This window comes from Simochromis diagramma, unplaced genomic scaffold, assembly GCF_900408965.1.
Source record: "Simochromis diagramma unplaced genomic scaffold, fSimDia1.1 OVJJ01000131.1, whole genome shotgun sequence".
Lineage (NCBI taxonomy): Eukaryota > Metazoa > Chordata > Actinopteri > Cichliformes > Cichlidae > Simochromis > Simochromis diagramma.
In genome coordinates this window covers 3,993,072-4,019,438 of record NW_024387200.1, presented here as the reverse complement: position 1 = coordinate 4,019,438, position 26,367 = coordinate 3,993,072, and the positions used below count along the sequence as shown (strand labels likewise).

Here is a 26,367-nt window from a genome sequence, read left to right as displayed (position 1 = left end):
CAGAGGGTGTCGCTGTGGATCTCCTGACTGCACATGTAAACACCAGCTGTTTCACGCAGCTAGCTGCTCCGGCTACATGCTGTCAAACAGGTTGCTTAGCCTGGTTAGCCATGCACACACTTTTGGGGTAGATTATTGTCTGTACACTCGTAAGATGGAGCTTGGCGACTTGTATGAGCTTATATGAAGATACGAAGATGTGACTTCAACTAGAGTGATGGACAAGGTATTTTATGAAAATGAATGCCACATTTGTTCTTTTCTTTTGCTAGCTAGTTAGCTAGAAAGCTAACGAATGTTAGTTTTTGCAGCTGAGCGTGAGCTAACTCTTAGCAAACTTTAACTGTTAGTTACACGAGTGAGATACTGCTAAGACAATGTGTGGTTTGAACACAATAATGAGCTAATAGTTCAGTTATACTGTAAGACATTTTCAACCCGGCGGTTACTATTGTGCAACATAAGCTGGATGTTCTGTAATCAAGTGGAGATGGATGCGTTTCGTTTTTAGTGCATTGTGAGTCCAAAACATCGATATAGCGGTTAGTCTTAAGCTAAATTTCTTTATGCAAATTCTACTCGAATTTGGAATTAATGGCGTGATTATCAAAGGTCAAACACCAACGCGCTGTTTGGTGGCAGAAGAAAAAACTGTCATGTGCTTTGCTTTCCAGGACTTTGACCATAGACACCAGAGGGGGTCGAGGAAACCGCCTGCAGAGCCCCACACATCAGCATCAGCGCAACCTCTGATTCTACCAAACCCTTATACCTCCGATCAGTTTTCAAGAGGGTAGGAAGTTATCATTTTCAGGGGTATTTAATCATTTGGCTTTTCATCAGGTGCTCATGTTGTTACAATTTGTTAAGAAGCCAGTCAGGTCTGAGCCCAAAACCAGCAGGCAGAGGAGGAGATGCACCGAGGAGTCATGGCTACAGCAGCAGCCGCCCTGTTAGAGAGGCCAGTGATAACTTCCTACAGAGCAATAGGACCAAACAGGATCCCCAAGCTAAGGTTGGTTTTATTTTTATTTACAGAAACCTACATATAAACAAACTTTATTCATGAAGTAAATTGTTATTTTCTAATCTTCACAGATGCCTCAAAACAAAAAGGACTCTCAAGGAAAATTCATGGGCAAAACCTCAGTGGACATGCAGAAAAAAGGTAAGTGGCGTACATGGTATTAACTTATTTTGGGAATAATTTCTTGGTTCAGATGCTAGTTTTTGTATTGAATGTACAAACAAAATATTTTTAACATTGGAAATCATTTTGTGGTCAAGTGATTCCCAAATATCCCATGGGATTTGGTATCAAGCTTGCACGTATTACTGCCATATACAGGAGGGCAAAGCGACACGAATGATCGGCTAACTTGTGAGTTGCCCACACATTAAAGGCTTGGTTATTGCTTTAGTGCCTTGGGCATGTTTGTGCACCAACCTTGTTGCTTTCTCATGTTACTCAAACTCCAAGTAACAACCTATGCCGATGACCCAGCAGATATTATTGTGAAAGCTGCCTGTCTTACAGCTTCACGTGGATTTGGAATGTCTGTGGCCTTTAGCCCAAGTGCATAAACCTCTGGCAGCAGTTTGGCAATGTTAATATGGTGCCAAGAAAGCTAAAGGGGCACAGAGAGATTCTGAAAGAAGCTTGGCCTACTTTAAAGGAGCTCTACAGCTGAAGCTGCAAGACCATTTGATGGTTTGTGTGTAACGGTATCTTGCAAGATCTAGATGCTGCAGATAAACTGTAACTGTCTGAAATGCAATTAAAGAATGAACTGACAACATTCATTTGAGATGATGTAGAGCAAAGGTGTCAATACAGTGAGAATTGCAGTAATTCTTGATGAGATTCTTTAGCATATTGTTGTCTTATAGATTTTGTTTGTTTGTTCAGTTTTGATGAACAGAATTGTAGTATGTTGGGCACAAAATGTTTAAAACCCGCTGCTTTATGTAAATATTTCTCCTTTAATATTTCATAATTCATTCCCAGGTTTTAAAGGTACAAGATCTGCCCCAACCTCTGCAGGGAAGCCAAAACCAGCACAGACAAATTCTGTCCCATTTGAAGTGAAGATGGCTGATTTTCCAGAATTGGGTGGTGTTTCAGTGGCCAAAGCAGCTCCTACTGTTCGGAAAGAGTGCTGGGATCCTCCATTCACAAGCTCCCAAACTCCAAAATTGGCATCTTCTTGGATGGTCAGCTCATGGGAATCTCAAATGTTAAGCTATGTGACAGCTCTTGCACATTACAGAAAGCTATACTCATGATGTTGGTGCTGCTGTAATTTTTTGTTGCATAGTCTGGCAGCAGAGGATCTCCAACCCTACCTGGTCCTCAGGTGTGTGCCACTAATGCCAAGCCAGAAAGCCAAGTTATCCAAGCAGGTAGGCTCAGATTTACTCTAGTCTGTCTTTCAGCAATTTTAAGGCAGTTTTAAAAATATTTCACACGTTGATTATCTTTATTTGGTGTGTGTGCACAGTCCAACCGGTGGTGACGTCCTGGGCTAACATTGCCTCTCAGCCTCCGAAGAAACTTGATCCCAATGACAAGACAATCAGCTGTAACAGTATGCAGGTATGATGCATGTTTTAGATTCTCAACAGTTATACCAGATTCCTAGGCAATTGGCAAATCTTAACAATCCGTAAGTGAATTAATTATTTTCATGAGGTAAACCTACCATTTATTTTCTGGCTCTTATCTGGGCCCATGTTTTGATTTCAGCTGGAAACACAAGTCCCTTCGGGGATAGCATTCGGAAGGGCATCATGTTTTGCCAAATCGACACGGGATGCTCCTGCGTCCCTTGTGACAAGAGAGCAGCCGAATTTAACTTCTATAAATAAATTTTGAGTAAATATAAAAAAAAGATTTAATTGGACACTTAAAAGTTAATTTGTGAGTATTATAGGTGTGAACACTTTTTTTTTTCTTTTCTCATTATTCTACAAGAAAGGCGAAACAGCCTTCTCACTACCCCTGCTCTGCGTTACACTTTATATACTTACCACAAGATGGAAAGAAATCTGTAAGGCTGTTACTAAATATTACTAGATATATCTGAGTATTTGTGAGTTGTGTATGTATTCGTTTTGTGGTATTGGGACGATCGTGGCTCAAGAGTTGGGAGTTCGCCTTGTAATCTGTTGCCAGTTCGAGCCCCGGCTTGGACAGTCTCGGTCGTTGTGTCCTTGGCGAGACACTTCACCCGTTGCCTACTGGTGGTGGTCAGAGGGCCCGGTGGCGCCAGTGTCCGGCAGCCTCGCCTCTGTCAGTGCGCCCCAGGGTGGCTGTGGCTACAATGTAGCTTGCCATCACCAGTGTGTGAATGGGTGGATGACTGAATGTGTAAAGCGCTTTGGGGTCCTTAGGGACTAGTAAAGCGCTATACAAATACAGGCCATTTACCATTTGTTGTCGTGTTTTGTTTTGTTTTTAAATAGCTCACTCTTGGCTCTTGATGTCTCTCGCACAGCAGTAACCATCACACTTAATTTCACTTATGCACCATCCATTTAGTAGCTTTTGGCGTTTTTTGTAATTAACCTTTTTATTAGGTTTTCTTAAATGTAGGTAGATTTTTCACACTAATTAAAAATATGTGGACAGTATTACTCTGCAACAGAGCTCCCACTGCTCTCCCGTTACACTCTGTATCCACACAGAGGCTGAGCACCATCACAGAAAAAGCAAGAAGCAACAAATGTTCTCTCGAAGCTTGCATTTTATTCATAAATGTAAATGAAATTACAGCATGCCAACTTGCAATAGTTATAAAATCTGACACAGCACACCTGTTGAAGTCCAAGGTAATTACAGTTTTTTAATACCATATCAGCTTGTCCACCTGACATGCGTCACAGTCAAAGTAGAGATTATTATGCCTCGTTTCACTTTCCACATTTAGCAGCCCCATTTGCAGGTTTGCAACTTGTACCTCTTTTGCAATCAGCACAGAGGGACTCGTGTTCTAGCTCTGAATAAGGCACACCTCCCTCCATTATGTTCAGGAAGCAGCAGCACCCTGACATAGTTTGTGCACTGTGTGAGACACATATCGCTTATAACAGTCTAAGTCATTCTAGCACAGGCAGATATAGTTGCATATGATTATGTTGTCTAACCGCCCTCCAAAAATCTTTTTCAACTTTGTTTGAACTTTCATTGTGGATTATCAGAAATCTATTGATCTAACAACAACAAACAATGCCATTCACAACAGCCATGGAAATCTCTAACATTATCAGCACAGTCTTTAGAGTGCAGTACTTAAAATTGTGTTCAAACTATGGCAACACTGGAGAGTTTCTGTGAAGAGCTGTTCTTTATTTACAAAGACATTGTAAACCAAAATAAGCAAGGCAACAGAGTAATGAGGCCAAAGAGACATTATTTGTGAACATCAAGCAAACATGTAATTATAGACACACAGACTATATATCATGGTGTTTACATCCTTGATATAACAGAATTTATCAAATGGGTTCCTCAACATAACAAAAAGCTAAACTTTCACAGTAAGCCTTTATATTTTCATGGGGTGTTTGAGCTTTGTCATTTTTATATCTTATCAGATTGAGAGCATGGCTGCACAGGAGGAAGAGATAGCTCCAGGGAGGAAAAAGCGAAAGAAAAAAAAGAAGCCGAAAAGTAGCAGTGAGGGTGCAGGAGGTGACTCGTCAGAGCCGGTGATTTCTCAAGAGCCTCCAAAATTTGAGGTGAAGAAAATCTGAGTTGTGAATTTTTGTTCAACTCGTTCTGTTGCTAGGAGAAGGATTACTTCTGTTGTATGGTTTTCTTTGAAGGATGAAGAGGAGTTCCCAGACTTGACTCTTGCTTTGTCGAAGACTGAAAGGTTAATAACCAGCAGCAATACAAAACTATGCAATGAGGTACTCATCATTTCATCATATATATATTTAATATTAGTCTAAAATTACATTTTATAGTGTTTTTTATGATAGTGATTTTTACATTCTTTTTAAGGAAAACCAAAGAGAAGGAAGTCAGCATCAATCTGCTGACCAGAACCAGGGAAAATCACCTGCAGCAAAGACACAACCCACTGAAACAGGAAAAAAAGGACAGGTTTGTGTCTTGTGTACATTAAAGTTAACCTTTAGAATTGGAAACAGGTTTGACTTTAATGTGCAGTTCTGTTCTTGTTTACTTGATTTCTAGAAAAGCGAGAAAGCCTCTGGGAAAAAGAGCAAGGTTCCTATGCAACTGGACATCGGAAACATGCTGGCCACCCTGGAAAAGAAGCAGCAGTCTCAGAAAGCCAAGCAGGACGCTAAGCCAGTTATTCTCACAGGTTGGTCAGGTTGGCTTGATAGATATCACTTTATACTTTGTTTTGAAGAATAATGCTAATTTAAGTCGTTTCCTAACCCCGATCTTGGAGTGCATGCTATCATAACCTGATGAAAAATAAGTATTCCTGTATGTGTAGTTGGTGGAGGACTACCTGTTGTTCAGAAGCAAACATCTGCCCAGAAGAAGCCTCTGTGGCAGCAGGATAAAATTGCACACAATCCCCTCGATTCAACTAGTCCTTTGGTAAAGAAAGGCAAGCAAAGAGAGGTGCCCAAAGCAAAGAAACCAACTCCTCTGAAGAAGGCAAAGTTCATTTATTTACTATGCAATAAAGACAAATATAATCAATTTTATGAGAATTCATTTCAGCTGTGTAGCTCTGTTTATAGACTTGAACTCATGTTTTGGTTCCTCAGGTCATTTTGAAGGAGAGAGAGGAGAGGAAGCAGAGGCGTTTACTGGAGGAGAGAGGACTGCTGCCTGAAAGCGAGTATAAACTTGCGAGTAACTGTACAGAAAAAGAGCAGTGTGATGCAAACGCCACAGGTCAGAGCATGCAGTGAAATTATTGCTGCCAGTATGCTTTGTTCTGAGCTGTTGGAAACGAATGATTGCAGCTAATATTTTTAATTTTGTGCTTTTCAAACCATAGATGAGGTTAGCTCTCCTGCAGAGGGACTTGATGAATTAAACGACACATATCAGATCGTGGGAGAAGCTGAAGAGATGGACAAAAATGAGACCATACAGCAACAAATCCCCTCACCTCAGTCATACCCAGCACCTAAAATCCACAGCAGAAAATTCAGAGAGTAAGACTGCCAAAGCTGCATGCTTCACTGCATGACCAGTCACAAGTTGATGTTGGTTGCTTGCACCCTGAGTATATCGCGTTTCCATTTTCATTTGCATTTCAGTTATTGCAGCCAGATGCTGAGCAAAGATGTGGATGAGTGCGTGATGTTGCTGCTAAAGGAGCTCGTTCGGTTCCAGGACCGCCTGTACCAGAAGGACCCCATGAAGGCCCGCATGAAGAGGCGGCTCGTGATGGGCCTTAGGGAGGTCCACAAGCACCTCAAACTCAGGAAGATCAAGTGTGTCATTATCTCACCTAACTGTGAACGCATCCAGTCCAAAGGTACTATAAGACCTGATAGTTGGCTTTCAGTTTGGAAACTAGGAATTCTGAAGGTTTTCTTTAAATTTGGGCCAGTCCAACTTTCATGTTCTTTGTGTTGTTACTTTAAAATTCAAGTCTAGGCTATGATCATCAGGAGTTATATGTATGCATCCCAATTCTTTATGGTCACTTAATATTTTTAAACATGTCCATTACAGTTTCAGAACTTCATTATCTCCTTTTTTTTCTAGTTTTATGCTATTGCTTTTAGAAAGCACACTATTCCCTGTTGGCATTTCAGAAATGTTTTTTGGTCTTAAAAATCACAAATTAGAGAGAAGACAAAATGGAGAGAATACAATTTGTTTTCTGATTTATCAAGCAACATGGAAAAGCGAGAATTGTCATATAGTCTTTCATAAATGTGATCCTGGGAGAGCTGTGACGTACAAGGAATGCTTACAATTGCATGAAAAGGGCAAAAATATCACCTTTCACAGGCGGCCTGGATGAGGCTCTCCACACAATCATCGATACATGTCGTGAGCAGGGTGTGCCGTTCATATTTGCACTCTCTAGAAAAGCTTTGGGACGCTGTGTCAACAAGGCCGTGCCTGTCACCCTGGTCGGCATCTTCAACTATGATGGTGCACAGGTCAGGGTTATTGTTAGGCAAAAGTACGCACAATTATTGTTTTAAGATGACATTAATAGGTAATTTCAAATGAGCTGAAAACTTTCGTACCTACAGGATTATTATCACAAGATGATCGAGCTGTCTTCTGAGGCCAGGGCAGCCTATGAAGGGATGGTGTCAAGCCTGGAGCAGAGAGACCAGGAAGAGGCAGAGCTTGAAACAAACACTGAGGAACCTGTGCCTGACCCGGATGTAACAGAGCCAGAGGAACCACAATACAGTAAGTAACTGTAACATTGGATAGCGATGATATTGCTCTGTCTAGTAAAAAACAAAGTGTCTCTAACAGTAATCGTGAAACAGTAAAAAATAATTACATATTGTCTCCCTTTCTCAGTAAAAATCTGGAAGAAAATGTTGGAGGAGGAGTATAACCACACATTAATGGACTTTGAGGTGGAGCTGCGGTCCATGCACTTGGACAATGAATGTACTGAAAACACTGATGATGAAGAGAGCTAACAGTTGTGAAGCCTTTTGTGCCTGAAAAATGGATCCCCTTATTTCTCATCCTGCTGGCAGAAAAAGAGCCTTCCAAGGCTACAGTGCTGCAGGTGTTTCTCAAACTGCGGCTCGCAGCTTTCCAGGACTTTGTCAGTATCATGTTAGTGCTTATTCCAGTTATTTATGATTTCTTGTGAGGTAAATCACCAACTTAGTAGGGCTGAACTTGAAGAGATCCCACAATCTGAATGATCAGCAGCTTCATGACCGTGTGTGGAGGTTGTTAAGGGGATGTATGATGATTTAACACTGCATTTTTTTTTTCTTTATAATAAACTTCAGTTCAAACGATTTTGACATTTTAGTGTCATTTTACATAAAGAAATGACATTTTGACATAGTGACATTCCTTGACTCCAGTAAAATTTGAAGGTTTTGAATAAAGAGTTGTGTATCATCCTTTGTAAACATGTGGAGTAAGTTCAAGATTGCATATTAAAAGAATTAATGGTTTAAATTTACCTTCTTTTATTTTGCCATGACACTGAAGTTACACATTAATTTAAGAACAATGATAAACCAATGTTTATGTTCTTCTCCAATGTTCTCATTCATGTTATATAACATATGCTGCATACCAGTCTCTATAGCATACCGTCTGTACACAAGAATTCAACATAAAGCAGTGTATATTAGAATATATATACACAATAAACATAATACCTGTGATTTGTTTAGAGTGCATATGACACAGTCAATTTTTTTTAAATACAGACTTTTGTGACTTTCACACTGCTTAGAATTGGTATTTAGCATATGTAGCACAACCCTCAGTAGGGTTTAAATAAATTTGATTTTATTACTGAAGAATCCACTTGGATGAAAGATGAAACAACCTGCTTAGACTTTCACTCATGTTAATAAGTTAGTTTGTTTTTTACATTTTCAAAATTTTACCCACAAATACAAATCTTTTCTACACATTTGGTTCAGTTTTTGGCAGGTTCACACAGGGTAATAAACTTAAACCATGCAATATTTCACAGGGGCAAAAAAACTAAAATCCATTAAACTGCACTTTATTTTTTTAAAAGTAGAAACCAAGCTTGGATTTTAATATCCGAATGACTGACTGATATTACATGGTTTTACATTCAAGTCATTACATTTAACAGCAACTACTACAAAATATTAGCAGGTAGCTCTTGACTTTTTATTGCAATGAAAAGGAAAATGAGAATCTGATGTGCTAGGTGACAATCGCAGCAAAATTGCAATGGAGGGACTTGCAGATGAATGTGACCTAATTCTGATATGTTTTTCATTTATGGAAAGTAGGCATGAAGTTTTACAGATGTTGTGTAGACAAAGCTTCAAAGTGGTCCATCTTATACAAGATTGGAATCGAGTTCATGCAAAGTAGTTCTGAGATCATTATCACTTTTGTGATTCATGCCAGGGAGAAATAGATTGAAAATAGATTTCATAACAGACATTTTCAAAAGTAACAAAATGCAATATGTTGCTCTGGGGCTCATACATTTGAAATTGTTTTGCAAGGTAACAGTGTCATGTGACGTGTGTGTTGTGTCAAATTGTCTGTGCATAGTCTTAATTTTAAGATGTTTAGTCTCATTCATTTAATTTGTGTATTGTTTGTGTAGATTTGTTTAAACCTGAAAAAGTTGTAAGAAATCACATTTGTCAGTTTATGACATTTGTTATAATCGAATTATACAGATAATAAATATTTAGTAAGCTCCAAAAGTGCTGATAAGTATGTATTGCCACACTGTTGAGATGTTTTGGGGGTTTTTTGTTTTTGTTTTTGTTTTTAAAAAAAAAAAAAAAAAAAGGTATATATTTTTTTGACAAATACTTAACTATAGAAAAGATACTTTCCCAAGAACAATGGAATTACATTATTTTGTGATCAGTTTGAAGTCCATTAATTTTAAATTTCAATTTTAAGTGTCATTTGTGTAATCACAACTTAATAAGTGAATCTTTATTAATCTTAATCTTTGTTGTGTGTTGAGTACATTTGGCTGAGATACCCCCAACATTATAGAGAACAGCAAGTCTGCAACCTTCAGTTGTCTTCTCAAATAAACATAAAAATATTTGTTCAATCAGCATTTATCAATAAATGCTAAACGGAAGTAAGAATCGCTGCCGCTCCAACAGTATTGATCAGGTTGTAATGAAACATGCACACGGTGATCACCTAATGGGTTTTTATCCAAATTGTTAAATGGCCTGCATTTGTATAGCGCTTTTCTAGTCCTTAAGGACCCCAAAGCGCTTTACACTACATTCAGTCATTCACACACACACACACACACATTCACACACTGGCGATAGCAAGCTACATTGTAGCCACAGCTGCCCTGGGGCGCACTGACAGAGGCGAGGCTGCCGGACACTGGCGCCACCGGGCCCTCTGACCACCACCAGTAGGCAAACATGTGGTTAGTATCTTGCCCAAGGATATTTGGCATGCAGCCAGGAGGCAGCCTGGGATCAAACCACCGACCTTCTGATTAGTGGCTGACCTGCTCTGCCACCTGAGCTACAGCCACCCCAAGGTCACATTTGTCATTTTACAGGCAATAACCTGTGACTGGTGATGGATTGTGAGCTGGATGAGCCGATACATCTTTGACATTCAGGTTTTGGTATATAAAAATTTATTTAAATTAAAAAAACAAAAACAAAAAAAACAACAACACCTTTTTTGAGGTGAATGTAAGCTAGTTCATACATGAACCAGTTCTGAAAAAAATGAAATGTATGGTAGCCAAATGCTCCTTTAGACCATAGAGAGTATTTAAGATTCAGGCAGAGAAGAAAAATGAACAAACAATGATTTTTCCATATTTTATTATGTCATCTCTGTTAACCCATTTGAACTCTGCTCCCTCTGATCTCGCTCTCTCTCCCCATCTCTCTAATTGAGTGTTTAAAAAAAAAACAAAAAACAAAAACAAAACCAAACAAACACACACAACAAAAGTTTCTTTTAAATTCCACATGTAATTAGCTTGTTTACATGCGTAATGCATAAGTATTACCTATCTGGAAGTCCTTGTATTATGTTACAAGATGCATTTTAAAAATCTAATTATAAATTTACATCAGTAAAACAAATCTATTCTTTAAGTCTGAAGCTTTTTTAATGATACCATATCTTGTAAAATAATCACTTGATTAGACTAGGCACAGGTTCATATGCAGATTTGCTTGTCAGTTACAGCACAGTATGCCACCACTTTAAAAAAAATAAATAAAAATGTGCCAATAATATTGCGTTGTAATGACTTTAGAAACCTGGATATGCTCTTTTTTGTGTACATTCTTGATAATGAAACAGACCACAATTTACCTTCCAGAGGCAAACAAAAAAAACAAAAAAACAAAAAAGGAAAACAGTAACTGTAAAGCCATCAAGCAACCGTCTCTTTGCCAACAAGCTTTAAATGATTAAACTTGGGTTACTTTACTTAGCTATACCACAAATTAAGCATTCTACTAATAATGTTTTGAAAGCTTGACATGGCTAATGTAATATAAGAGTTGACTTAAAAGCAATTCAGTCATGCTGTACTCTGACACATCATGCTTTGAGCTAAAAGCAGGGATTTGATGTTTAGCTGGTATAGTCTCGATCTATTTCAGCATAACTTTGGCAATACTAATTACTACTAAACACAAATTACACCTGAGGCTTTTGCAGGTATTAATTGGTAAACCACAGTATTAGCCAAATCTGGTTGAAAAGAATCCATTCACTGGATGTTACTCAAAACAAAAAGTCAGCCCCCAGATAACTCGAGATGAAACAGAGCACTATCATTCTCATGGATGTCTGGACAAAATGCGCAAATCCAATGAGCACATGTCAAACTGTTCTGCTGAATAAGGACAAACTTTTACCTGCTGTTGGTGCAAGTATAATTTATACTCAGTAGCCCAAGGCCTTGATTGTCTGTGGCACATTTAACAGCAATCCATCCCATAGCTATCAAAAAAAAAAATTCTACTCTGGACCAGAGATGGTACATTTTATGGTTTTTACGAATGTCTGTACCAACCGTACATCCAACGAGAACAGCAAAAATATAGACTATTCACAGCTTTGATTCAACAGTAAGTAATGATGAATGTCTGCTGTCACCTTATAATAGCATTTTTATATGATAAAAAGTTTTAGATTACAGCTGGTGGAGGGACAGTATCTACATATTCACAACCAACTAGTTGTGGGCACACTCCCATTTCACTGTGCCCAGTCATATGAAGATTTTTTGGCTTCTGATTGACCCAGTCTATGTAGCCTTTAGCCTTAAAAGAAGCGTTAACTGACTCACTGTGTTTCTCCAGGAAAACCACGTTGTCACTATTCACTTCTTTCACCATGCTGTAGTTATCAGGCACACTGCCTTCTTGTCCCTGTGTGTCCAGAGTATGGGGAATATTTTCTTTCTTCATGATTAAAATATTGTCACCATTTACCTCGTTCACTCTGCTGTAGTCTGCTTCCTGTATGTGCTCATGTCTCGGAATATCCACATAACCACCGATTCCAAAGGGTTGGAAGATCTTCTCAGTGACACCTTTTAGCCGATTTGCCTTCTCATCATTTAAAACGTTTGCACTTGAGCATTTAGTAAGAAGCTGCGACGACTCTGTCTTATCTGAACTCTCCTCTGAGGAAGACTCTCTGTCTTTTGGAAAGTGATCCACTTCACTTGTCTCCTTAGATTGGACTTCTGAGTCTAATGCCATGGCAAGTGGCAGAATGAATATTTTCTTTTTCTCCAACGGCAAATATGAGGTTTCTTTATCAGACACGATCAGGTAATCCTCTTTCTGGTCCTTCCAGGGTATCATAACAGGAAATCTCTGGTTGAGAAGCATGGCATTAATGACATCTTCAGATTGGCCGCTCTGCAAAGGTTAATAGAGTACATTATTATCAGCACCAAAACAATGGGGCTTTTTTTGTGTGTGCATATTCTAGAAGCAGAATGGAGAGGCAATCACCTTGAGAAGTTGAACATCAACTCCTCTTATCTTTGGACTAGGGACAGGGGGCAGAATATACTTCTTCACACTGAGAAAGAAAACAGTCATGAGTCAAGTCTTCACATCTTGTCTTCATGTAAAATAGAGTGATTTAGACTTTATATCAGATACATACGTTTTTCTCTTCAGGATCAAGATAATCATTGCCGCAAGCAATGGAATTAGACAGAGGCTGAAAACCAGTATCCAAAAGGAATTGTCCTTGCGAGAAACTGAATTTTGTTTTTTTTTAAAAAAAAAAAAAAAAAAAAAAAAAGGCACATTTTTATTAATCTTTAACTGTTAGCACTTGCCAATATGTTGTAAAGAAGGAGTAAAGGGCTTTCGGGACTTACAGTTAGGGACTTTGACAAAGGTAGTGTTGCTCCACTCACTCCAGCTATTGTCTATTGCACAGCGCACTTCAACCATGTACACCACCCCAAGATCAATGCTGTAAATGGTGAAATGTGTTTGTGTTTCTGACGCGTAATTCTAGAAAGAAAGAGGAAAAGAAATCACAAAACATTTGACTTCTACTACTGTTAAGATCACCTTTGGACTAAACGAGAGTTAAAAATACATTTGTTTACTTTGAAATAAAACAATTTAACCATAAAATTTATGGTTAAACTGCAGTATACTGATTTACTGATTAATCGTGTGTGACAGGTTATACCACAACTTTATTCTTCACATGACAGTAAAAGGTTGTTTAATGATTTCCTATTTGGGCTGGTGCAGTTCATTCCAGAGCCTGATTTCATGCTTGACTTGCCAACATGGATTCATCATCTGACAGAGGAGATAATCGCTACTAGCCAAGACTGCTAAAAGTTAGACCTAAAATTAATTTTGTGATTGCATTAATTTTCAAAATGTAACATTTTGAAGTTTCAACTCATAATGGGTAACATGTTAAGCTTTCACTGTGTGGCTTTCTGTTTTTTTTGGATAGAAAATCTAAATGATAATAATAATAATAATAATAATAATAATACTTAATTTACTTTAAACTTTGAGTTTAATTTGATTTCATATTTAATTCTAAAATGTTATGTCGGTTTGATTTGTATATTTGTTAAAAGGTTTGCATAAAATTAATGTTGGTCAAACTTAGAAGTGACTTCTAAGAAGAAGTAACTTTTAGACTTGATTGGCATTCAGATCCACAGATTTTTGAAAGTTATTTACAATTTTCACATACAATCAATACAAACAGGAAGCGTGCGCTGTGTCAGTTTGAAGGTTTGATATACCGAGACATTTAAAAAAAAAAAAAAAAAAAAAAAAACCTAGTCATTTCCAGGTTTTAAAACTGGGTAAACACAACCTCAGATACAGCAGCAGGTGACATATTACACCATGTCACTATTTATTTAACAAAAACTAAGCCAAAAGGCAGAGGCAGTGTGTGAAAAACACAAGGTCATGCATAACTTGAAGCAATCATTTTCCGTATGACTTTATCAGGCTCTCACCTCATTGTGGAGGAACTTTGGCCCACTCCTCTTTATTGCATTGCTTAAGTTCACTGAGTTTTGCGGTCATTCATTTATGCACGGCTCTCTTTTAAAGGTACCGCCACGGCATTTCAGTCAGGTTGAGGTCTGAACGTTGACTGGGCCATTGCAATACTTTAATTTTTTTCTTTTGAAGTTATTTTATAGTAGATTTGCCACTGTGCTTGGGATAACTAGACCTCATCAATTGACTAAATGAAGTTTCACGGAAAAATATAAAAATATTGATAAATCATGTATCTTAAAAAACAAAAAAAGAAAAGTAACATTTAGAAGCCCCCCTGAAAATGCATACAAACAAATCACAGCTTGGCTGCCTTAGGAAAACAAATCTTTAAAATTAATACTACTACTACTACTACTACTACTACTACTACTACTACTACTACTACTACTACTACTACTACTACAACAACAACAACAACCACCACCACCTCTACTGATAATACCAATAATAACTATTATTGTCATTTTGGAAACTTGTTTCCTTATATATGGTGGGGGAGGGTTAGCATGTAGATAGTATCCAAATAGCACGGAGAGTCTGCAAAACTGTTTATTCCGAACAATTATAATTTACTAACATACACACAGTGGTGAGAACAAAATAGGTTGGCACATGTTTCATTCATCCAATGGTAATTTTCCATGGAGACTCATTTTTGGCACAGGGTAAGAACGTTTCCATGCAATATTAGAGAAGCTCTGTCAGCCACTCACCTTCCATATTTTGCTCTTGTCTGGTTTGACTCTCAGTTGATTCTTCAGAGTGACCCATCCTGACTTTGTGTCTATGTTAGACGGTGTATGCCATTGGATGGTGAGGTGTGGACTGTCCTCTATGTTGACCACCACTGTAACATTTTCAGGTGCAAAGGGCTTCACTGTTCATCAATAGAGAGAAACAGAGACTGTGATGCTGTTTATCAGGTACAAACTTAGTTCAGTATATTTGCATGCCAACATTTGGTATTTGGCACTAAAAGCAAAATGAAATTAAGTTTTATGAGAAGAGCATTAACTTTAGTTTGTTTACATATTGAAATTTTGAACTAGGCTGAAAAAAGTGATTGTATTTTTTTTGGTCATTTTGCCTTTATCCAATAACACCAGCGTAGATACAGATGGGCATGTTGGAGTGAGGAGTGACTTTAGATAAGGTTCTTGGAGTCCAAGAGTTAACCCACAGTTTGTGCGTTTACTGTCAAGCTATCAGGTAGGGCTGTTAAAGTGAGGCAAAAATCATAATCGTAAATATTTTGGTCTCTAGCTAGCTCATTTAACAAAATTGCTTCCTGACTTCATCTCAGCCTATCCATAACATCCTCTTCTGTTCCACCAGTCCTCCCGCATATCTTCATCACTTTTTTTTTTTTTGCTCAATATATCCACTATCCCTCCTCTGAACACGTCCAAACCATCTCAACCTGGCCTCTTTAACTTTGTCTCCAAACTGTTCAACCTGAGCTCTCCCACTGATATACTCATTTCTGATCCTGTCCATCAAGATCACTCCCAATGAAGATATTATCTTCAAACCTTCCATCTCCCGCTTAGCCTCTTGTCTTTTTAATTTTGTTAGTGCTAGCATCTCCAAAGGGGGGGGGGGGGCACATGGAAATGCCTTCTTTTTCAGAGTGATGCTGAAAAAAAAAATAGTTAATGCATTTATTGCTTTTTTAAGCTGTACTATTCTAATTTATTGTTACAATGAACTCTCTGAAAAGCCTTCAACATGGCCAGAATGCAGCAGCCCAGGTTTTAGTCTGACCTGCGACCCATTGCTGCACCCCCACCCACTCCTGTCTATCTTCACTACTCCACTATCCAATAATAGAATGGGAGCCAGAGCCTTCAGTTTCCAGGCCCCTCTTCTGGAACCAGCTCCCAGTGTGAATCTCTACTTTTAACATTAGGATTAAAACTTTCCTTTTTGATAAAGCATATAGTTAGGGCTGGATCAGGCGACACAGAATGCTCCCAATAGGTCTATTCGGCTAGAAGGTTTCCCATGATGCACTGAGTGTTTCTTCTTCACTCACTTCTTTTATACAAAACCCTGCATTTAATCGTTAGTTATTAATGTCTTGTTCTCTTCCACAGCATGTCTTTTGTCCATTCTCCCTCCCAACCAGTCGCAGCAGATTGCTGCCCCTCACTGTCCCTGGCTCAGCTGGAGGTTTCTTCCTGTTAAAAGTGAGTTTTTATTCCCACTATCACCACCTGCTTGCTCATAAGAGGTTGTCTGATTGTTGGGGGCTATCTCTGTATTATTATAGGGTCTTTACCTTACAATGTAAAGTGCCTTGAGTTAATTGTTGTTGTGATTTTGAGCCATGTAAATGAAACTGAATTGAACTGAATGAACTGATTAAAAACAAAAAAAACAAACCCAAACACTCTAGTGCATAAAATGTAATCACAATTTAGCAAATGAAGAGTCCGATACTCTAAATTTTCTCGTGATACTCAACAGAAACCCTACACCCATGATTTGTTTGCAGGCAAACATGTGAAACAACCAACCAGCAGACTAGCATTGCCTTCCCTATGGCCACACCTCTACTTTGGTTTGCAGCTGCCCTGTTCAGAAACCAGCATGTTGATCTGTGCTTAGTCTCATGCATGGGTGCTTGTAAAGTGTGTTTTCTGAGGCCAAAAACCCTCCACAACTAATGCAGTGAAATTACTGTTTGCTTACAGGACAGGACGCAGATACCGCTCTGCCTGTATAACCCCAACAAAAGGTGTGAAATTTGATGCTGGAGTATACAGAAGTTTTGCTGTGCACAAACCAGTTCCACCTCATTCTGTTCAGGTTTTTATTTGCGGCTCATGTATGTCACTCAGTACTTTTCCATTCCTCACCAGCCTCAAGAAGGCAGTCTGGGCAATAAAACTGTGCCAATCATTAGCTCAGTCCGTACAGATTTTTGTGTTACTCCTGTTCTGACACAAATATATTTTGATCTGAGCAGATTATTATTATTAACATTTTAAAAGTTTTTAATTCTGAATGAGAAAGTTTGAAGTGACCCTTAATCATTACCAGAAAATCCTAATTATATCAACAAGCTTCAGTCTTGTAAAATAATAACCTGTGTAGCTAAAGAAGGGTCAGCGTGATTTATAGTTTAGTGCACAGTACCGTGATAGGCCAAAAGCAATCATATTTTAAATGATTATTACAACCCAGAAAATAAAAAAATAAATAAACTTTGAGGATATTTTTAGTACAAGAATGCTTTACAGAAATGATATATGCTCATATTTCTATTTTTAATGGTTTCTGTTTATCACAAAACAATCAAAAATCATGTTTGATTTATATATTTCATGTAAATTATTTAAAACTAGAAAAACTTACCAATGTTCATCAAGTCAAAAGTAAGGGGGTCTGAAGAAGTATTCCCCAGGGCATTGGAGGCCTCCACAATCACAGTGTACTCGACCCAGATAGAGGTCTTGCTAAAGAAACAGGAGTTACTTCCACCTTTGTGGTAGTCCGGGCACTGGCGCATATTCTCCTGACTGCACATGAACAAAATACATGTCATCACCGATCACTGCAATGTGACTTCAGTTGCATCTCCTAAGAAATGAATAATTGGATTTTCTGATGAGTCTGTAAGCATGTACAGTCATTTCTATTGCACCTTACTATCATATTCTATGGGCTTAAGCGTTAAGTGTATCTCACATACTCAAGTTTGCCCAGTTTGGAATCAATCAATTAACTCAATATGCGTGTTAAGTGATTGATGATTCAAAACTAGCAGAGAAAAAAAAACAAAAAACACACACTTAAAAATATCATATAATATTCTTATTATTTATAGTAAAAACAACTATTGGAAACCTAAATGATAATATGAGCTGGTTAGCATGTAATTACATTATATTCTTCGCTGGGATGACTAATGATTTGGAGTGTCACCAAGTCAGGGCTTCACAAACACACAAACATCTTCGAGATCCATCCTCTCAGGACCATGACTCAGTTTTGTGGCATTTCATCTGTGAAGATTCTTGAAATGCTAGTGCTAGGATTTAGCTAGAGAAATGTGGGTCATTTGGGTGAGCCACGTCTACGTTGGTGTACTTGCACATCCACAAAGATTTGTGCTCAGCTCACAAGGGTGTGAAAAGAGACCCCGTAGTTTTCCCACATTTGCTTATCTAGAACCACGTACAACTAAACAACACCTTTACTATTTCTCAACGCGGGTGATAAAGAATTTGAAACTTCATGGAGTATCTGGTAACGTGGGGTGAAGACAAATACAATATGCCGTACTTAAAACTCCAGTTTGATTCCAGCTGAGGACCCACAATCTCTATTGTGTAAAATAACAAGAAAACAGACTTGGTAGGTTAAACTAACCCTTCTGTCTTATAGTAGAGGTGATGCACAGTGGGCAGCCCTCCATCAGAGCCTGGGGTCCACCAGCAGAAAAAAGTTTCCTTGTCGGGGGACCTGCAGCCAAGTTTGTCTGGTTTTTCTGGTGGAGACATGCCTGGCAACACACGTGACAAAGAGACATCAGCTTCCAATAAACAATATGATAAAAAAACTTGGCACAGTCATTTAAAGGACAGCATTCACTTATCTTAGGTAAGTGAACGTTGTCTCTTATCTTTGATAACTTATCTTAGTTTCACTCATCCACCCAGAGTTTATTCATTTAAGCTGTGCTCACAGCAACTCAACCTGTGACCATTTGAAATGGCATTTTCTATAATGTTTATTTAGACAAAACTCCACAGCGATTGGTGGAAAAATTTGTCAAAAATAGTTTAATAGGTTTCTTGATACTTAAGTGACAAAGCTAGAGAGGCAAGGTGGGGACAGTCAGTATATAGGACAAAGGTATTGAATGTGAAGGTTCCAGAGAGGAGGAAAAGAAGAAGACCACAGAGAAGATTAATGGATAGAGTCATTGACATGCATGTGGTTGGTGTGACAGAGGAGGATGTTAGGGAACGGGTGAAATGGAGGCAGACCCATAAAAGGTGCAACTAAAAGAATAATATTAAGAAAAAAACAATAATAAAATCTGTATATGACTGGGTCATTCTCATGTTCAAGCACAGGGCATAGTGGTCTGGAATCTCAGTAAACTCAGTCATCATTAGACTGAAAAAGCACAAGATTGTTTCTATAAATATAGGACAGATTGATAGATGTGGGTTGAGACTGAGAAAATGAAAGAGAAGACAAATAAAGTCAGAGCTGTTAGTCAACAGGAGCACAGTAGGTGGACATCCTGGGAGGCTGTTATCGAAGGGCTGTTATGAGAACACGTATGGTGGATGCCCCAAGCAAGGCTGTGCATCATTATCAAGGCTGTGCATCATTATCAAGGCTGTGCATCATTATCAAGGCTGTGTAGGAGGCCTAGAGGAGAGCTACCACCTTGCAGCACGTTTTCTAGAAGGAAGCAGTAACATAGGCCTGATATGAGGGTCCTGTATAACCTAGCTGAAAGCAATAAGGCTGGAAGCAAACAGAGAGCATGATAACATCAGAGTGCCTGATCCTGTTTGTCAGGCAAAGAGGTGGGGCTCAGATTTGCAGTTGGAGGTGTTGGCAACTACTGTGGCTTGAAAGGAAATAGAACATGAGCTCAATACAAAATCAAAATTCCCACAACAGAAAACCACAACCTCACTATGGTAACATATCTACCACTACCATGCCTGCTCTGTGGGAAAAGGGAAAATTACTGAGGACTGTCAGATGTGGGCTCATGAACAGAGTGTGGGGTGTTGGAATTGCGATGACAGACTCCATGCTGATAAATGCTCTCAAATATCTGGTGGAGGAGGCACAACAAGGGAGCTTCTGGCTCAAAAGAAAGGATAAAGTGAGGGTAAAACTCCTACTGCTCGAGAGCAGGAGCCCAGAAATGTCCAGCTGCTAGACGTAACATGGCTACGGAAAGTAGGCAGAATTGAAACCACTAATATCAAACATAACTTCATTTCATTTTATTCGTGGACTATATTTGCAAAGATTCACAGTTAATCTTCAGACTGATTTATTGTAGAGACACAGTTATTAGTCTGTACATTAAATCTTGCTTGGATTCAGTGTTTTCAAACTGAGATCTTAACCATAGCTGCTTTTTGTTAGATTCCAAATAACAGAATAACACACCAGAGAAAACTTATTTTAGTTAAAAAAAAAAAAAAAAAAAAAAAAAAAAAGGTGTTTCGTTTTAATTTTTAAATGCAATTATTCAGGATAATGAGCACTGAATATCCTTTAAAAAAAAAAAAAAAAAAAAAAAATTCCAAAACTATCTGCATTTTATAGTCTGTAGGCCACTAGCACTAAAGGCCCAGTTTTGGACCATGATGTAGTTGTTTACTCTGTACACCAGCACAGTGGATTTTAGTCAAGCTGTGATTGAAGTGCAGACTTTCAGCTTTAATTCAAAGGGTTTAACAAAAGAATCACATTGAGGTTTGGGCGTTACAGCCACTTTTATGTATGTCACCAATTTTCAGAGGTTCAAAAATAATTTGATAATTTGCCCAGTGATGGATGTTTCTTTATCAATCCTCTCAGCATGACGTCAAAAGAGATGTAGGAGCAATACTTCTGTTAAACCCCATGCATTAACACTAAAACGTCTATACTTGAGCTGAAATGTCGTCTAGCCGTAAGTAAATATTCTGAGCGAATCGAACCTCAGTGATTTAACTTACTGTTGCATTCTGCAGCTAATGCCAGCAGCAGGAGCAGCAATGGCAGCCTGAGATGCTTCACCATCCTGGCACAAGCCATCACACTCTGTGACAGGGAAGTGACATCACAAGCAAGTGGCAATGGTGTGATACGAGCTTGAGGCAGGATGTCTTGTTGTTACCTGAAACAAGCAGATATGGTGGGAAAACAGCAAACGCAACCAATAATACCAGTTTTTCATTTACATATACGGGTCAGTAACAATTTTCATATGGTTATCAAACATTAAAATGAACTGTTAATAATTGGCTGGCAATATCATCAGCTGTAATCAAGGAATTCAAACATTATATGAGTGTTTTAGTAAATAAATAAACTGAAAGTGTGACGTTAGATTCATTTTGCTCGTTTCAAAAGCAAAGTGGATTTGGCAGGAATTGCTAGACAAAACGTGAAAAAGAGTTTGAAACATGCCGTTTGGTGTTAAGCAAATTTTACATTGTCTAAGAAAATGCTGGAGATGAATACATTAATATGTGTGTAGGGGACTTTTAAAAAGTCATCTAATTCACAAACACGCACTTTGGACTGTTTATGCACTTCCTTATTCCTGAGAGATACTTGGATAAAGATTACACACAGAAACAAAGTACGCACAATTATGTTGGAAATGCTTGATGAATTTCTTAAGCAACTGCACGTCACTGCAAACTGCTGCACGGCTTTTCTACATGGACTGGAAATTTACTGAAGCTCAGCTCAGTGGGAACTCAGACACCAAAGTAGTTTTCTGCCACCTTAACATGATTGATGCAATCAGTCACCACAGGAAGTGTAGGAAACCGTCTTTTACTGGTTACCAACCTGTAATCTACAGAATATCGCAAAGGGGTCACACCTTTTCCCTTTTTGTAATTTGTTTTCTGTTTTGCTCAGCACAAACAGAGACAACAAGCTCCTTTTTTCCTGCTGTGACACCCATTCTGACAAGTTTTAACAGGATCGCTCAGTCGAGCAAGTCTTGGATCGGGCTTATGTCTCAATTCATTACATGCCAAAATAAAAACCCAAAGCTAAATACTCTTCTTGGCAATCAGAATAAACATTTGGTCTGGGAGCAAACCTATCCTATCTTGAATCTAGTATAACGTATATATTTTAATATTCTTCTAATGAAGTACATATAATATTCTACACGTTTAAAGTCTATATATATATAAGAATTTTTGGCAAGACGCATGCTGAAAAACTGTTACTAGGGTAACACACAACAGCATAGATGTTCAGTCAACACTCTGTATAAATATAGGCCTAATAATTTGTACCTAAGGATATAAACTGTATGTAACTATATGTATAATATTTATTATGTGTACTAATACTGATTAACTAATTGCTTCCTTTTATTACTATCAGATTTTTTGTGTTAAAGTGGAAGAAATAACATTTTTTTAAAAACCCACATTAAATTAAAAAAGAAAAAAAAAAATCATGTGGATTCACGCGCTTTATACTCTCAGCTACTCAGTGATAGGAAGCCTGATTAATACCCTGCATTGCATTACATAGCACATTTAGGTTTTCATTTTCTGTAGACCAACCTGCGAGCACACAACACGCACAGAATCCATTACCAAAGAATTACATGCAGCCCTATCAGGTGTGATATTTACCAGGAAGCCGCGGGGGGGGGGGGAAACACACAAATAAGTACAACTAAAGGTTAGTAGAGAGTTAATAGACGCGCTCTGGCGTTCACTCACCACTTTATGATCTTGGCAGCTATGTTTATCATCGATATTTATCGGACGTTGACGGGTACAGAACAAAAAAGGTAGCCTTCTTCAGTCATGACACAAAGCCAAACGAGCTCCAGACGAGCTCCGCACACCTGGCAACCAATGCGCCTAACACCCCAGGTATGACCACAAATAAGGAAGAGAGGTGTCTCGTTAGTAGTCGGGGGGAGGGGCTTATTGTCGTCACGACATACCCACCTGAGTACGAGCGAGAGAGTAAACACAGCGAGATGTCTCACTTCACTTAATTCCCTGAAAGTGCCAGCAGTAATGGTAACTGGCTGGTTAGTAACATGGCAGTCTTCATACCTTCATGATGTTTTATTGGTATTTTAGCAAATTTAGCTACATTTTTTTAATGTTCCTATAATGGTTAATCCACCAGTATGCACACGCATATCAAAGCTACTCCAAAATATTTTAATGCTTTGATTATTTTGTTATCCACGAGTTTATATTTACAGTTAAAAAAAAGGCAGAAAAAATTGTAAAACACATTATTTTTGCATTTTGGTGTAAAAACGTGAATTCACTTTGTTACTTGCCTAATAAAAACAAAACCATTTTAAAATTTTAAACAGGTCTTTGGCAGATTTCTAAAAATATTCATGTTTTCTTGTTTTATTTTATTGTTGTATATATACACTGTGTACACTGTACTTTTTTGCCTGAATATTTGCCTGCAGTGAGTCATCAAGATGCATAAACTCAGTCAGAGCGAGAGCAGCACACCTGTCTCACATTTTCTCTTAAAATATATTGCTGTCATGTTTTACAGGTCACATGAAGAAAAGGTTGTAAACTCAAGAAAGTTACAGTAGAGCTTCTTGAGCGACCTCCTCTTGTACCTAACACTTTCTCTTCCGTTTACCATTTCTGTGATAGATTAATATTTCTGCACCTATTTCATTATTTTAAATAGCCAACAAACATAAAATGAAGAAATGAACGAGGGGTGTAGAAAACAGAATTAAACAGATACTGGTTACAAGCTTATAAAAGCTTGTTTCAAAACCCTAAATTGTTCGAGTGAGTATATGTGGGTCATGACTAGGTTTGTTATCAGATAAACACTAATCATCACACATTCACATGGGTTTGTTGAATGATGTTAGGGAATTTTGATTTCACTAACATCATTATGTAAATTATAAGGCCTTCAGTATCAGAGCAACATTTTAAATGTTGAAATTTGTAATAAAATTCAATAATCACACTGTTGCTGTAAAATAAAAATATATTAACATACACCCCACACTAGCTCTTTTGTTACCATGAGCACAGAATTTGTTTTTTTAATTCAGTCCCATATACATCTCCTTGTTGGTGTTAATTCTCTGATGTAGATTTAGCCGTAGCTACTTTTGCGCTTACTTTAGGATTTGGCAACAAAAAGTAAAATATAGAATCTCACCAGCCTTATCTTTGAATTTTACTTTAAGCATCCATCTGTGCGGTATTGTTGATTTCTAGATGGCTTGTACACTGTTTGCTGCAAACAGGTGCAGCTGTCTTCCAGTGACGACAACCTCTATTTTGGAATATGAAAGGGTTAAGTACAACAGGTGAAATGATGTTATGGGGATGCTCTCGTCTGATATGGAGGTGTGGACGTTCCTCTTTGTCCACCATCATCAGTGTTGTTATTTTTTAGGGGCACTGGTCAAGGACAGACTGCAGATCGCCATGTCCACAAAGGTTTTCTGGAGTTCACTTAAGCAGCTCCTTGCTAACAAACAAATGACGTGAAACCTGATCAGAGTGTGCACAAGTTTCACGTTGTTTCACTTGTATTTTATGAAAAATACAAGCTCCCTTAAGCCTGCTGCCATTAATAGCATCATAATAGCACTAACACATTAAAAAAAAAAGTTCAGATGGGGGAAAATGGTAGAAAAGCAATTGGAACATCTGCAACTAATCAGGTTAATTGGCAACTGGTGAGTAACATGCATGGGCATCGAAAAAGCACCTTAAATAGAGAGAGCTTCCCAAAGTAAAAATGGGCAGAGGGTCACCATTTTACAAAAAAACTGTCCACAAATTGTGGAATAATTTTAGAATAATGTTCCTCAATGTAAAATTGAAAAGACTTATCCCATCATCTACAGAACATAATCATCAAGGGATTCTGAAAATCTGGAGAAATCCCTGTGCGCAAGAGACAAGACAGAATATCAATACTGGTTGTCTGTGAGCTTTGGTCATCACGTCATGGGTTCAGGATCACTTCTACAAATCACTGTCTGTAAACACAGTTCATTGTGCATCCACAAATGCCGGTTGAAACTCTGTCATGTAAGAAAGGAGCTTTAGGTGAACATGATCTAGATGATCACTTATGGTATGAGGGCGCATTAGTGCCTATGGAACTGGAAACATTTAGAAACGCACCATCAACGCTTAAAGGTTTAGAGCATCGAATACTCCCATCCAGACTATGTATTTTTCAGGGAAGAGCGTGGGTATTTCAGCTTGTCAAACTGCATATATGTCTGGGTGCTGAACTCACCTGCTAGCAGTCCAAGCCTTTCACCAATGAAAACATTCAGTCCATCATGAAAGAGCAGCTAGAATCTTCTAACAGACGAGAAAGGGACAGCATTCTTCTTCCACAGTCCAGCAGCTGGTCTTAGACATTTATGGGCTGTTGTAAAAAGATGAGGTGATGCTACACCGTGGTAAACATGGCTCTGCACCAACTTTTTTGGAGAAATGTTGCTGCCATCAAATTCAAAATTAGTATATTTTTATTTTTATTTTTATTTTTGTTTTAGTTAGTTAGTTAATTAGTTAGTATATTGCTTTAAATAATGCATTTTCTCAGCTCAAACATTTGATATGTTTTCTGTTGTAGTATTTGTCATGTCATACAGTTTTTAGGCCTTTTGATTCTAGATGAGTCACAGTTAATAGCTGACCAAAAAAAGCCTAAATATATCCACTATGATTCAGTGTTCAGGATTTTCTCTACTGTTACATTTGGACTCTCTCAGTCAACTCTTTGGCCGTGTTTATTTGAAACTGGAAAGTGTGGCTGGAAATTACTCATACTGATTTTAAGATAGGATAAAGCTTCTCACATGATCGCTCAATAGGAATAAAATGCTTTATTAAAAAGGGCTGATTGTTTAAAACAAATGTGGTAAAATTACAGGTTTCAGTGAAAAGCTTTAACTGTGACTACTTGTAATTTGCCCTAAGGCTGGGCGAAGCATTACATGTTTGCGGGATAACTTCCACAGCAACAAAAATTTGCGTTCAGCAGAGAAGCTCCCCAGTAGTTTTCCACACGCCTGTCTATCCGGGCAGTGCTTAGCCCATCTGGCGTGTCAGTTAAGAGTGACACACCTTTAGTTTCTGTTTAAGTCATGTTCACATTTTATATTAAACACATTACTTACTTATATAGCCATAAACAATTAAAAGAACCTGTTTGTTTGGTGACGTTAAATAAAGGTGAGTTTATGTTGTTATTACCATCATTGTTCCAGTTGGCATTTTCAATCCTAAGAATGCAGTTTGTCATGTTATGGCAAGACTATTGCATGTTTTGCAGTCTGTGTTGAATAGACTCTACATAAACAAATGTTAAATCTGTGCTGCACCTCCTCATAGATTCACATCTCTAATCTTCATAGACTGTCATGGTGATTAACTCGAAGAATAAACTCGTGGCTTCTCT

General features: G+C 38.1%; 2 protein-coding genes across 3 annotated transcripts; one reads left to right on the top strand and one right to left on the bottom strand.

The window, feature by feature from the left end:
- The first annotated feature begins 32 nt into the window (after positions 1-32).
- LOC120745923 (selenocysteine insertion sequence-binding protein 2-like) lies at positions 33-8,116 on the top strand. Of its 2 annotated transcripts, none has more exons than XM_040051140.1 (18): positions 33-226; positions 675-793; positions 874-1,015; positions 1,099-1,168; positions 2,009-2,214; positions 2,319-2,403; positions 2,502-2,596; positions 4,597-4,740; positions 4,828-4,914; positions 5,009-5,110; positions 5,204-5,336; positions 5,475-5,641; positions 5,755-5,884; positions 5,991-6,150; positions 6,256-6,476; positions 6,959-7,113; positions 7,210-7,375; positions 7,493-8,116. In XM_040051140.1, exons 1-18 carry the CDS (start codon positions 218-220, stop codon positions 7,615-7,617), a joined length of 2,316 nt encoding a protein of 771 aa, XP_039907074.1. In that variant the 5' UTR covers positions 33-217; the 3' UTR covers positions 7,618-8,116. The 2 variants fall into 2 exon arrangements, with proteins under 2 accessions (XP_039907074.1, XP_039907073.1); XM_040051139.1 differs by having other exon boundaries at positions 871-1,015.
- Positions 8,117-8,358: 242 nt separating this feature from the next.
- prlrb (prolactin receptor b) lies at positions 8,359-22,816 on the bottom strand. Its single transcript, XM_040051141.1, has 10 exons — positions 22,647-22,816; positions 20,904-21,064; positions 18,574-18,706; positions 17,557-17,720; positions 14,910-15,073; positions 13,023-13,161; positions 12,803-12,899; positions 12,646-12,715; positions 10,217-12,549; positions 8,359-9,024 (listed from the first exon to the last, which is right to left on the bottom strand). Exons 2-9 carry the CDS (start codon positions 20,980-20,982, stop codon positions 11,809-11,811), a joined length of 1,587 nt encoding a protein of 528 aa, XP_039907075.1. The 5' UTR covers positions 20,983-21,064; positions 22,647-22,816; the 3' UTR covers positions 8,359-9,024; positions 10,217-11,808.
- Between the last annotated feature and the right edge of the window lie 3,551 nt (positions 22,817-26,367).